The sequence below is a fragment of the Lissotriton helveticus genome, chromosome 8, assembly GCF_964261635.1.
Source record: "Lissotriton helveticus chromosome 8, aLisHel1.1, whole genome shotgun sequence".
NCBI lineage: Eukaryota > Metazoa > Chordata > Amphibia > Caudata > Salamandridae > Lissotriton > Lissotriton helveticus.
In genome coordinates, this window is record NC_136069.1 from 418,383,009 (window position 1) to 418,395,798 (window position 12,790).

General features: G+C 43.9%; 1 protein-coding gene across 1 annotated transcript in view; it reads right to left on the reverse strand.

Moving 5' to 3' along the window:
• WDFY2 (WD repeat and FYVE domain containing 2) overlaps window positions 1–12,790 on the reverse strand; it is a 421,169-nt gene that overhangs the window by 79,974 nt on the left and 328,405 nt on the right. Inside the window, exon 9 of the mRNA XM_078657271.1 lies at window positions 8,165–8,266. Coding sequence (XP_078513397.1) covers window positions 8,165–8,266 — 102 coding nt within the window. The remainder of the gene's footprint in view (window positions 1–8,164; window positions 8,267–12,790) is intronic.

Genomic DNA, 12,790 nt, shown 5'->3' on the forward strand with positions numbered 1-12,790 from the left:
GACACCTCACAGGGAAAGCAAGGATGGGTTCCACAGCGGTATTCGTACAAGCGCCTTGAGACCCTTGCGGGTGAGTAGTGCGCTATACAAGTATCAATTTACATTTTTACATTTAGGTCATTGTCAAAGACCATATTTAGATCACCACCCAACAGAAGGTGGCGGTCTGCAGTTGTGGCCACCTCGTGGAGCGCTTGCAGGAGGAATCCATTTTGTCCGTCGTTTGGTGCTTATATAGAGCCAACAGTGAACGCCACCCCGCTCAGGGAGAACTGACGTGTGAGCAATCGCCCCTTAACCTCTGGAGAACCCTGCCTGCAAAGGAGCGGGAGACCAGGATTGCCACCACGGCTGATTTGGTCGTATTAGAGGAGAACATCTGTGTTGGGAAGGCCCTAGATTTTAATCTATGGTGATCTTTAGACAGCAGGTGTGTCTCCTGCAGGAGGCATATGTCCGCCTCAAATTGCTCTAGGTAGTGAAGAACCGCCCTGCGCTTGATCTGGTTGTTCAGACCCTCCTCATTAAGCATGAGGACTTTAAGTGAGTCACGTGTCATCAAAGGGCAGTGGACGAGTCAGGAAGTTATATGCGTTTTAGGTCGTGTCAATGAGTGGATGGTAGTGTGGCCGCCTCAGGGCGTAGGGGCTAGGGAGGTGCAAACACGCAACAGAAGAAGGTGGACGAGGGAGTCCATACCCAAAGAAAAACAAAAAGCCCCATACATTTACAGTCCTGTGGAATGTCGTAATCAGAACAAGGTAAGAGGGAACAGGGGCAAGGGTAAGGTACCAGACGGAATGCCCGCCAACCAGGAGAGAGGGAGTAGGGAAAAAGGGTAAGTCCCAAAGCGAGTGTCCGTCATCCTGAAATGTCCAGGAGGTCATCAAGGAGGGGTTCGTGGTGTGTCCAATGGAGGGGGTTGGGCTCCCCCGCCGTCCAACACCAATCAGGGAGCTGGCGTTTGAAGAATGCAGATCCCATCAGTCACTCAGAAGTTTGGATTGTCCCCACCAGGGCCTCGGCTGCAGAAGTCAGTGCATCTCGCTGGCTCTTCGCTATATCAGTTTTGTCCGGCTTCCGGATTTGTCGGCGCCGACCCCGGCGCTGCCAGCCCGAGGGTGAAATCTCGAGTCCCTACCCGGAGCCCTGGCGTTCCTCCTCATCAGGAACTACAAAACCCAGAAATTGGCAAGAGTCAGTGAGGGAACGCATCTGATTGAGCTTACCATTGAGGCGAAATGGGTGACCTCACGAGTACTGGATCCCTTGTTGCCTGAGATGGTCCGTCACCGGGCGGAATGGACGGCAATGTTGCAAAGTGATCAGAGCTAGATCCTGGTATAGGACTGGGGTGTGGCCCCTATAGGAGATAGGATGGAGGGTTATCTCCTTGGATGGGATGGCTTCTTTAGTCTTAAAGTCTTGCAGGCACACCAGGATGTCCGCCGGTGGAGCGTTGGGCGCACGTGGGGGGCCCACTCGGTGTGCTCTGTCCAGGACAATGTCCGTGCCGTCAGGTACTCCCAATATATGTGAGAACAAGCCGGCTGTGAAGGCAAAAAGATCTGTGGTGTCGTCCGAGACTTTCACCCCCCGGATCCTGATGTTATGTCTGCGCGATCTATTTTCCAAATCCTCGAGATGCATCTAGGTGTCTTTGTGCTGGTCCTGCAGGCAGATGATTTCCTGTTGGAGCAAGTGCATCTCGGTCGCTGTGTTATCGCTCTTGTCTTTCAAAGTGGCCACTCGCTCCCCCACGTTGTCGAAGATTGTATTGTCATTGATATTTCCATGCAACACATTGTTGGCAAAGCTAAATTGCTACCAGTTCTTCATAAAACGATAAAGGTTTTAAAATATATACTGTTGAGTTCCACTTAAAAGCTGTGTCTTCAGGCCCACATCAGATAACAGAATTGCTCCCAAACGAACGGCATGGAACACATACTTGACATGCAGTTGTGCATAAAATAGGCTACTACAATGTATAATATAAGGATTTTTTGAAAATGGTGTTACAATTCCAGCAATATGCACAGCAAAGAGTGTACATTACTATAATATAATTATCTGCAACAGATATATTTTAGCCAACTCAACCCCCATGATAACCCCAGAAAACAGACCTGCATTATGGGTGCATTAATCTAGCACCAACTGGAAACCATAAGGTGCCAGAGATGAATGTGGAGTGGCACCAAAGGTCATATAGAAATGGCACAATAATCCCATAAAATATGAAAAAGAGTCATAAAAAGCACCACTTGTGGACAGAAACAACATTGTGAATGAAAGGTAAGCCTTACCGTTCACCTACAGTACATTTTTGCAAGACGAAATACAATTTAGTATTGTCCCTCAGAATAAACATAACTAACATGAAAAACATTCTGCTCTATCGGATGTATGTACTCTAAACATAACTCCAGACACAGGAGAGGAAATACACAGTATCAGGTAAGAGTGATGGAACACTAAAGAGAACATAAGGAAAGACGCCTTGCAGATAGAGAGGTCTTATTCAACTGGTGTCAGGATAACCCTTAACCCTAAGTGGCTTGGGAAGTTACTAGAGGAAGAGAGGGTAGCCGCAAATCGCCACCCCCTGTTTAAGGGAGGAGTCTTAGAAGAAAACAAAAGAGGGGTTCAGTTTTTAGGGCTTGGGGCAATGGAGTGCCTATTTGAGAAGGTGGAAACTTCGAAAAATAAAAGAAAGGTATAAAGAAGGGGGAATCAGAGTACTGAAGATAACTGGTATGTAGCCTGAATAGTCATATTACAGATCTCATAATGACACACACTTCCCATACTTCATTATTTTGCAGAAAATAACACCAAAAGCACCTTCTGCCACAGTTTCATACCACACAGTGCTGCAAGTCTCCTGGAATCAGCAATCTACAAGTCAAATATGCAAGCTCTAATGTGCAAATTCTCCAACGATGCTGAACTAGAAGCAGATTAAACAACGTGTTCGTGATGGTGACCTTCTTTCCCTTTGCACATTTATTCATGCTCTTGTATATTTCATGCACTAATGTTTCCCAATTCACATTTGACCGTATACAGAAGCCTCTTACATTCATACTTAGTTCCGTCACTCCACTCTATCATAGTTTCATTACACACAATCAGTAATCTGCTCAGCAGAGATGAAGCTTTCTCTCCATCAATAAGGATTAAGGCAACAATCTATTCAAAAGCACAGATCCAATTGTTTATATCAACCACATAATCCAATTAGAAATTAAATTCTAAAGGGTATGTGGCCTACTCTGCGATGCAACACTCTTACTAATGCTGTGGTATTTGTAGCTTTGTTGATATTCTTGCTACAGAACGTCAAAGTTACTGAGTCTATTTACTGGAGAGGAGTACAACTCTTACATCTTTCTTGTTTATAAAATACATTTGTTTACTTTGTTTAAGTTTTATATAACCCTAACCAAGGTGAAATCTGGAACCGCTTTAGAGCAGAACAAAACAGTGACAACACAAAGTCGTTGGAAGAAGGTGGGAGAGAGCAGTGAGAAAATGAGGGTAAGGGAGACAGGAGGATTTGGAAGGGCAGGTGGAGGGGAAGGGCAGGTGGAGGGGAAGGGCAGGTGGAGGGGAAGGGCAGGTGGAGGAGAAGGGGGTGGAGCTAACAGTGGCTAAAAGGTCGGACGGAGGAAAGAAGGTAGAGAAGAGAAGAGGATAGTGGGTATGTAGATTGGGATACAGGGAGGTGGGGGGGGGAGAGGCAGGAAGTTAGGAAAGGAGGGTGGGCAGGGGCTGAAAATAGACCAGGTTTGTGTGAACACGAGGGTAGAGGGAGCTGGAAGGTAAATGAGAAGGCTAAAGTGGGAATACCCAGAGGGAACCAGATTGGAGAGTTAGGAACTCATGGGAAGGAGGAGAGTGGGGGGGGGGGTAGGGTGGAGAAGGAAAGGGAGCAGGGGGTATTGGAAGAGGGGACGGAGTCAGTGTAGGGGGGGGGGGGAGGACAATAGTACACCGATGAAGGAGGCCTATGAGAAGTGGATGGAAATGAAAGTAATGAATGGATAACAATACAAATATTAGGCCTGTCGAGTCAAGCATGGTCTTAAAAGGGGAGTCTTTTGAAACTGTCAGAAAGGCAGTAGGGTATGTTTAGTCCTAAAGCCCATGAGAGTGTTGCATAAAAGGTAGGCAGCTCCTATGAAGGCTGGTGCTGAATTTGGCAGGTTTTGAAGCTAGCAGACTGATGGCATTCAAATTTTGTTTGCATGACTACTATGTTAGAAATGTTTTGATATATTCCCACATTAATGCATTCCTCCATTGTTAAAGATGGATACAGATGAATTGATCCCTATGATGCCAGAAGATGAAACTTTGTAAATAATTCAGTGTATATATTAACCAAAAGTCTCCAGGAATTCCCTGATTGCTAAAAAACAATACATAGAAGTAACAAGCACTTGACCTAATATTCTCCTAAACCAATTAACTCTGCACATGTTTTTTTTTACTGAAGCAATTCTGTTCATTTTTATGTTTTTGTAAATGAAGATTATACAAATTTGCCTAAGAAAAACTGTAGTCTATAATTTGCTAAGGCTCCTTCCTTTCCCAAGAATAGCAGCATACTGAAGTTTTGTTTGTCACCAGAACACTTCTGGCAAGGTTCAAGGGCTCCAATTGTGGTGCAAAGTTACTGTTTATGAGCGTGATCTTGTTGTAGAAAAAGTTAGACAGTCACACAGTTGTGCTGATGTTGTTGGTGGCTTCAGTGGGCGTGGTGAAGTCCATGACAATTGCAAAGATTTTCTCTGCTGCTGGTGGAGCTCGTGTTGAATCGTTCTGCTAGGAACTTCCTGTTGGTTTCCAGGATTAGCTGGTGATATCTCCTCAGGGTGGCTTTGTATTAGTCTTTTTCCACTTACACTTGGATTGTTCTCCATTTCCATTCTAGTTGTTTGCAGTGTCTTTTCGTTATTTTGATGTCTTCCATGCACTAGATGGCTAGTGTTCTTGTTTTTTCTGTGTGGCTTTGTTTGCGAGGGGCCAGGATTTAGGCACATTTAGTGACGCATTTATTTAAGTTGTTGACGTCACGTGTTTGGAGGCCTGTGTGCTCCGGTTTGTTCTTGTGGAGGATGGAGACCCAGTCTTCTTCTGTTAGCCTAGTCCGGTCTCAGCACACTGGGCCCATTATGGGGGTTGTTCTGTGGTGACGGATGTTGCTGGTGAAACTGATTATGGCGTGGTCAGAACAGGTGACGGACCTGGGTGTGTTGACCCTGGTGTTGCTGAAGGATGTTTATACAGGGGTCTAGGATGTATCTCACAGTGTGGATGGGATTCGTGATGCATTGGATTAGCCGGAGGTTTCCGTAGCGGTCTAGGAGTGCAGCTAAGTTTGGGTCAATCATGTCTTTTAGATGGAAACTGAGGTCTCCCAGAAAGATGAAAGCGTTAAAATTGAGGACAAATGGGGCCACGAAGTCCGTGCACATGCTTGTGAAGTTGGCTTGGGGACATGGGGTTCAGTAGACCAGAGTTCGCCTGGGGTGAAATTGGCAGAGATTTGCAGTTTAAAGTTGAGGTGTTCGATGTAGCTGGTTTCAGCTTCTGCGAAGGCGGAGGAGCTGAAAGTGTCCTTGGAGACAATGGGGATTCCTTCTCTGGTGTATGTTGGTGGTCTTGTCTATCAGTCTTGCATGCAGCAGCGATGTCCGGTGTTGATGCTAGCATGCAACAGCCGACCCCCATCCCTATTTGGGTTCTCTTTCAAGTAGGTGTGGGAAGATCATCCATCAGACCCTGTCTGTTAGTGTTTGTTTGGAAGGTGTTTGAATGTGCGTGGTTAGTAGACAGTTTTTTAGTGTTATATTTTGACATTGGTATTGTGAGTTAATGTGAAAGTAATGCAAGTTCAGTCTCCGAAGATCTTAGTGGCATTTTGTGTATCTGGGTGGGTATGTTGAAGGAACGTTCTGGTTTTTTCACCCGGTTGATTAGTAGTTTGTCTTTTGCTCAGCTCGATCATACTGTTTCCTATACGTGCACCACAATCCACTTTGGTGTAGTATGATGTGTTATGTTTCATACACATACAAACACCATTCAAACCACAAACACTATCAGACAGGGGTTCCTTAAATCTGATGGATGACCTTCCCAGACCTTATGATGGAGTACTCATATAGAGATGGTGGTCGGCTGTTGCATGCTTGCACACACACATATATCCAACCATACACATTTAAGTGCCCCATAAACACAAGTAAATCATACACACAACTGGAGCAAACATACTTTAAAATACACCTAATAATGGATGAATAATCAGAATCTGACTACAGACACTTTCTCTGCTCATGCCCACAGCTTAGTTTTCAAGTTTAAAGATACTATTCAAGAAGGACCAGCCACATCAAAATGTGTAGTACTAGTTAGACATGTTCAACAGGAAAGATGACAAGTGGATTAAGCTGCCTTTTTTGACAGATGCAAGAATTTTTCTAGTTCAAATGATCCTTGTTCCAAAATGTAATTAGGTCTTTTGTAACATTCCATTTATAACCAAGAAAGACCTTTTTGTAAAGTGTAGGACATTAATGAATTTGTGAGGAGAGGGTCCAACCAGAGAATCAAGATGGACATGTTGACTAGAGGCTGGACTGAGGGAGGTCTAATGGCACAAGATTTAGAAATAGTAATCCTTATGTTACTATACCGTAAGCCCTCGCCATGCATTGTTTATACTCTCACATATTATATCACTCATGACATGTTCAATAACAGAATTGATAACCTCAATGATGACATCTGAAATTACATCATTGATGACAATATTGTGCCCGGCGGGGGCGCGACTTCTAATTATTTCAGGGCTTGAGTTATAGTTCATTCAGTTAACTATAACCAGGGCCTAGTTAATTCAGTTAACTATACATACAATTATGCGGCAGGAGAGGGACAAATATTGCAGCAAGGTTGACTAAATTATGCACCAAGAAAAGGGAAATTATGTGGCAGATCCGGTGCAGTTTGTGAAGGTATTATTTCATTATTTTGACATTTTTACACTTGTTAACACTCTCTGGGCCTAGGTTGCACCTTGTTGGTATCAGTTTAACACCTACAAATAGCAACAAGCAACAAAAAGGTGATCAGTCAACATTTGCAAAGGGCCTTCCACTGCAAAGCAGCACATGTTGAGTTTTAAACCGTTTGAGATAGAAAATGTTTTTTTGTTAAAATGTGCAGATTATGCAGTTGATGATAGATTATGTGGCAAAAGCGGCAAATCAATAATTAGGCAAAAAACACCGCAGCGCATAATAACATTATTAAAGTGGCCCAGACTATAAAAAGTACATTTCAGTCTGTTTTTCTTTAATTTACTACTAGTGAACTCTATGCATCATTGCAGCCATCAAACTCCAGGCCTAAAGACATCTGGGCACCCCTCCGAACGTACCTTTTGTCTCTGCATTCTGACGCCCGGGTACTGCTACTGACTAATTTATCTGCTCATCGATTTCATGTCAACCATTGCTTGGTCACCTGATATCTTGTTAGTTTTGATACGTCTCTTTATTGTCATCATTGCGCATGAAGCTGTTCTCCTGATATCTTCCCCCTACGCTTTACCGGAGTAGCCACTCCTCAACTGCGCTCTGTTCTTAGTCGCAGATTGCAATGTCCATATCAGTTGTATGTAATGTAAGCAAGATTGTTTTCTTATATGATCATTTCAGCACTGTTGATTGTTAGCTTGATATAAAAACATAAAAAAAACAGGTTCAATGTGCACTTGTTAGATGAGATTGATTCCTCCATCCAAAACAAGAAAAAATCCCAATTGTGGATTTGTAACTGGCCCTTCGGTTACATGAGTACAGAAGAACTTGGAAGGGCATTTTCACAGCCCGGGCATTGAAAAAGCACAGAATAAGAAAATGACATGGTAGAAAACCTTGCAGTTGGGACAGAGAAGGACCCTGAGGCAATTCAAATATTTTGCAAATGTACCTGGATTTGTTTACACACATGCTGTCTGGTGATTATTCTTTTTCAGAGCAGGTTACTAGGTATGCTCGGCTAATGGCAAGGTGCAAGTTATTCAGGTTATTATTTGTATTGGAAAAGCAAATAAAACAATGTTAATAAACGAAAAGCTAGGTACCTGTCTGAGGCCGATTTTTCTATTGTCCCACATCTGTTTAAAGTTCCAGAAAAAAGGCTGATCACACTTCTGGCATGAATCACTGTCCAACCACTCAGGCGTCTACAAAATAAAGCTCAGAGTTCACAAAGCATCAGAACTGAACAATAGAGACATGAACAAGGGCTTAAAGAGTACATACATATGCAACAACTGGGTTTAGTAGCTTTTCTCGACCTAGGAATACCCAAGAATACTGTTCTACACAAACTGCTGATTTAATTCCACATGAAGCAGAAGACCTCGGGGCTGTCCAGAGAAGGAAAGCCTCTCCCTAAATGATACTCGGCAACATGGAAAACTATGCTTTGGGTAAAGGCCTGTGAGTATCCTCAGGTGGGATTTTAGATTCTAAGGGGCCGATTAGGATGGCGAACGGACTTGCGTCCGTCTGCCACCCTTGAGGAGGAGGGAACGTCCGCAGGGGCTGCGGCGTTCCCTCCGTGCTGATTAGGATGTGACCGCCAGGGTTGCGGTCACATCCTCTATTTTTAACATTGCGGCGGGTGGAGCTTCAAGCTGCACCCGCCGCAATGTTAAAAATGCACGCATTGCATTTGCATGCAGTAAGAGGCAGGCACCGCGCGATGCCTGCCGCTTTCTGCATGCAAATGCAGGGGGGTACCATAGGTACCCCCCATGTGCACCCCCCACCCCCCCTTTACCTAGGGGGCCCGCAACGGGCCCCCGCAGTGAAGTTCCGTATGCTTTTCCACGGCGGAAAACCCGCCGCGGAAAAGCATACTTTACAGGCCATCCTAATATGGTGGACGGTGTCTGACAGACACCATCACCATATTAGAGCTTTTCCGCCGCGGTTGTAAGCCAGCCGCGGCGGAAAAGCTGCGGACGGAAACCAGGACCCACCAGCCATCCTAATGTGGCGGTGGGTCTTTGGTCAGTCCGCTGCGGTTTTTCCGCATCCTCTGGGCCGGCGGTGCCTTCCGCCGGCCCCGAGGATGCGGAAAAACCGCGATCCTAATGACCCCCTTAATGTGAAGGTTGCATAGAATATCTACAAACTTTGTCTGATAAACATAAAACCTGTGTCCCACAAACACCCGAATTAATGAGGAATCTATGTAGATTTAATTAAGGAATAGCAGAAACGGTAAGAAAGAATTAATTTAGAAGACACATGGAAAATTTGACAAAAATAAAGTTGTGATCGGGTAAATATCACATATGCTTCCCATGTCACTAATTTAATGTCACCAGAGACACCTGGCTCAAAAGACCAAGTTACTTACCTTCAGTAACACTCTTTCTGGTGTTTACTTGATCTAACCACAGATTCCTCACCCCAGAATACCCCCCCATCCACCAAACTGGATCAAGAAATTTTGCTCAGCAGTGCTCCTGCTAGGTGGCACAGTGCAGTTCAGCCTTGGCTCCATACTGCCTTGTAATTGACAGAGCGGAGATGCATACAAGCACCACCCATGCACATTGACATCAGTTTTAGTTTTTCCCTTTTCAAATCCTCACAGTGGAGTGTGAACTAATGTTAGTACCAGTGTTCTGAATACAAGCTTGGGATTTGTTTAGATGTTAATAAGAGGCAACGCAGGGAGCATGTTGTGAGTGCTGTCCAAGATGGCTGCCGGAATTTGAACCTGCTAGTCAGCTCTACCGTTCACCTGGGGGCTCAGTGTCGTTTCCGATTGAATAGTCACCAGAAGAAGGGTTTTTAGTAATAAGGGGAAATACTGGGCGCTCAGCTAACTATTTTCTCGCAAAGTAAGGGTCAGCAAAGGTGGTTCAGTAGAGGTGCAAAAAGGACAAGGGGGTGAGCCCTATAACCCCTCAATGTGTGTGTTGCAAACCAACACACCAAATTACACAAACGACATGTCCTATGCACACTTCAATGAGGTTCAGTAATAGGATTGTAGCCTGATGAGTCAAAACATATTTGAAACACAACTGCCAAGAAAATACACAGTTCCTTTAGAGTAATGGAATTTTCATTTAATGATTCTTGCAAGCCAGCCGACACATGTTTCGTCGCAATTGGAATATATCTTCCGCGACTCCTCAGGGCTGGGAAGGGATACAAAGATGACAATGGAGTATACATAGCACAAATTGTGGTTCTTATTGTGAGTACCGGTTGATCAGGAGTGACCGGTTGTGCAGTTGTTGTATAGATACCCTAAATATAGTGAACATTTCTATGGACACGAATAGTGGAAACCAAAATAGGGGAACCCGTAAAATGTTCTTGTGTAAAAATTAAAATAGAATGTGGTAATTTATACTATTAATATAGTGCGAATAAAGTTTCGAGGAGGAGAGTAGAAAGGACATATCGGATCGCAAGCAGGCACATGGGGCTCCTGTGACCTTCTGGCACGGTAGATAAGGAGGAAAAGAACGCGGAATTGGAGAAATCTCTGCCTATAGTTCTGATCGATATTGGGACCGGTTATGTGCAAAAGGTGGTGTTGTGAGTATACATTTCAAAACCTGCAGGTGCTCATTGCATTGTGTCATTCATAGAAAAGCACTGAAAATTTATAAATCAGGTACCTTCCGGAAGAAGAAAGATTTGTATGGAGGTCAGTAGGGTACATGATAGAGAAAGGAGCAGGAAAGAATATGTAAACTTTGGACGTTTATAAGAGCAAGACTCTCAGTCTTGAAACAAATCAAAGAATTTTAAAACTTAAAAAAGTTCCTGCTCACCGCTAAGCCGGTGATAATTCCGACCCGGCTTTGCCCAAGACCGGGTGCAGTTGGAGAGAGTCCACGTCAAGGACCCTTGGGATCTGGGGAGAATTACATGAGAGGAAAAAGAACAGGGAGTGAGGGGTGGACAAGAACGAAGAATTAAAGCCGTGCCATGAGCATGTGTTTACATAGAGCATAGGCAAAGGGGCGGGGGGGGGGGGTTCTTTTCTCTGTTTATTAAGCAGGTGATCACTGTCTCAAGATAATTATAAAGTCTCACCGGGTAACAAGAGCTAGTGTTTAAGATCTTGATCCTTGTCTTTGGTTAGAAGATGCGTGAGTGGGGATTGTTAAGTCCTCCACGTAGGTCCGGGATACTAAAATGCAAGGATGATAAAAGGAAAACAAAGATGGGAGGTAATGTTTCCTTGCGCCAAAACAGCGAGGGGAAGGTTACAGATTGGATATTAAATGCGGGTAAAAAATAGCCCAGTTTCGAGGTAAATTACCCGTTTCTTGTGTGTCAGACAGTCTCTGAACCGAAGCCTGTTAGTCCGTCACAAACGGTGAACGAGTCAGTTCACGTTGATATTTCGGGCCCTAAACACAGAAATAGGAGACGGGGGGAGGAATCATCAATAATAATGCTCAGCTGTTTCTGAGCACTCCTACTTTCTCCTATTCTTATGATCTGCAAGTGTGCTTACCGGGTAGCCGGAATTTGGAAATTCTTTCTGCTCTGCGAGTTCAGGGTCGATCGTGTTCCGTGTAGTGGACACGTGACTGGATACCCGGAAGATAGTGGGTGTAAGAAAGCCCCGGATGACGATAGCTAGAATGCGGGTATGCCAGGCAGTGGGGTGATATTTCTACAAGGAAGTGAGGAGAACAAAGTAATCGTTGTGCCGAACTCTATCCCGTCATGAAAGCTAGTGCGCTAATGCGACTCAATAATGACTTTCTCTACTAAAGACATTTGAGATTATGTTGGGACAGAGAATATTTATAATTGTATCTATAATAACGCACATTCTAAGCCCCGGGTGCTGGAAATTAGAAAGAAGGATATCTTGGCTAAGTGAGTGTCACTTGGGCTACAACACACTCTTGTGTAGGTGTGTGCCCTGCTCGGCGTAAAGACCGTCTTTGTGGTTCGCAAAAGATGGTAGTGAAGATTTAGATTTGAAGAAACGGACCTTTGGTGTGGAACCAGGCATGCACAAACCATGAAAAATTAGCATACAGCCACACTGTGGCTTTGTGAAACAGCAATATACAAAAATTGTAATTCATAACATAAAAAATACGATCTTTGAACAACGTCACAGTTGTTTGAAATCCAAACAAAATAAATGAACCTGGAAAATACAGTTATAGACCTCCTCAAACAATAAGTTTGAAGCAAGCAATGGATACCGACTCCAGTGTATATATGTGTGTCTTGATGTACTGGAGGTCTAGAAAAATCTCGTATATATAGTTACTAATCGTTAATATCTAGTGAATGACAAATCCATGAGTCTCATGGGATATTTCATACATGCATCGATAAACACAAGAAAACCACTATGGGGAGTGATTTACATTCACATAATACAGAAAACATAGAAAAACAAAAGTAGACACAGCATATATCAACCACATCATATACCGATTTCTGCTTTAGACATAGTACATGTTGATCTAATCCAGAACATAATGTGTAATATAGGTTCCGTAATTGTTTTGCGGCATCCTATGTTGCATCCCACTTGGGAATAGGTACACCTGAAAAGTATTTCAGCATATATTCGGTTAATGATTAGTCTCCCAGAAAATATTGTAGTTCCTGGTCATAATTAGGCCCGTTGCCCACCGTACGAAGGCGCAAAAGCCACATCGCTTCTAAGCACCTTAGCCTAAGTTCTCTGTTGC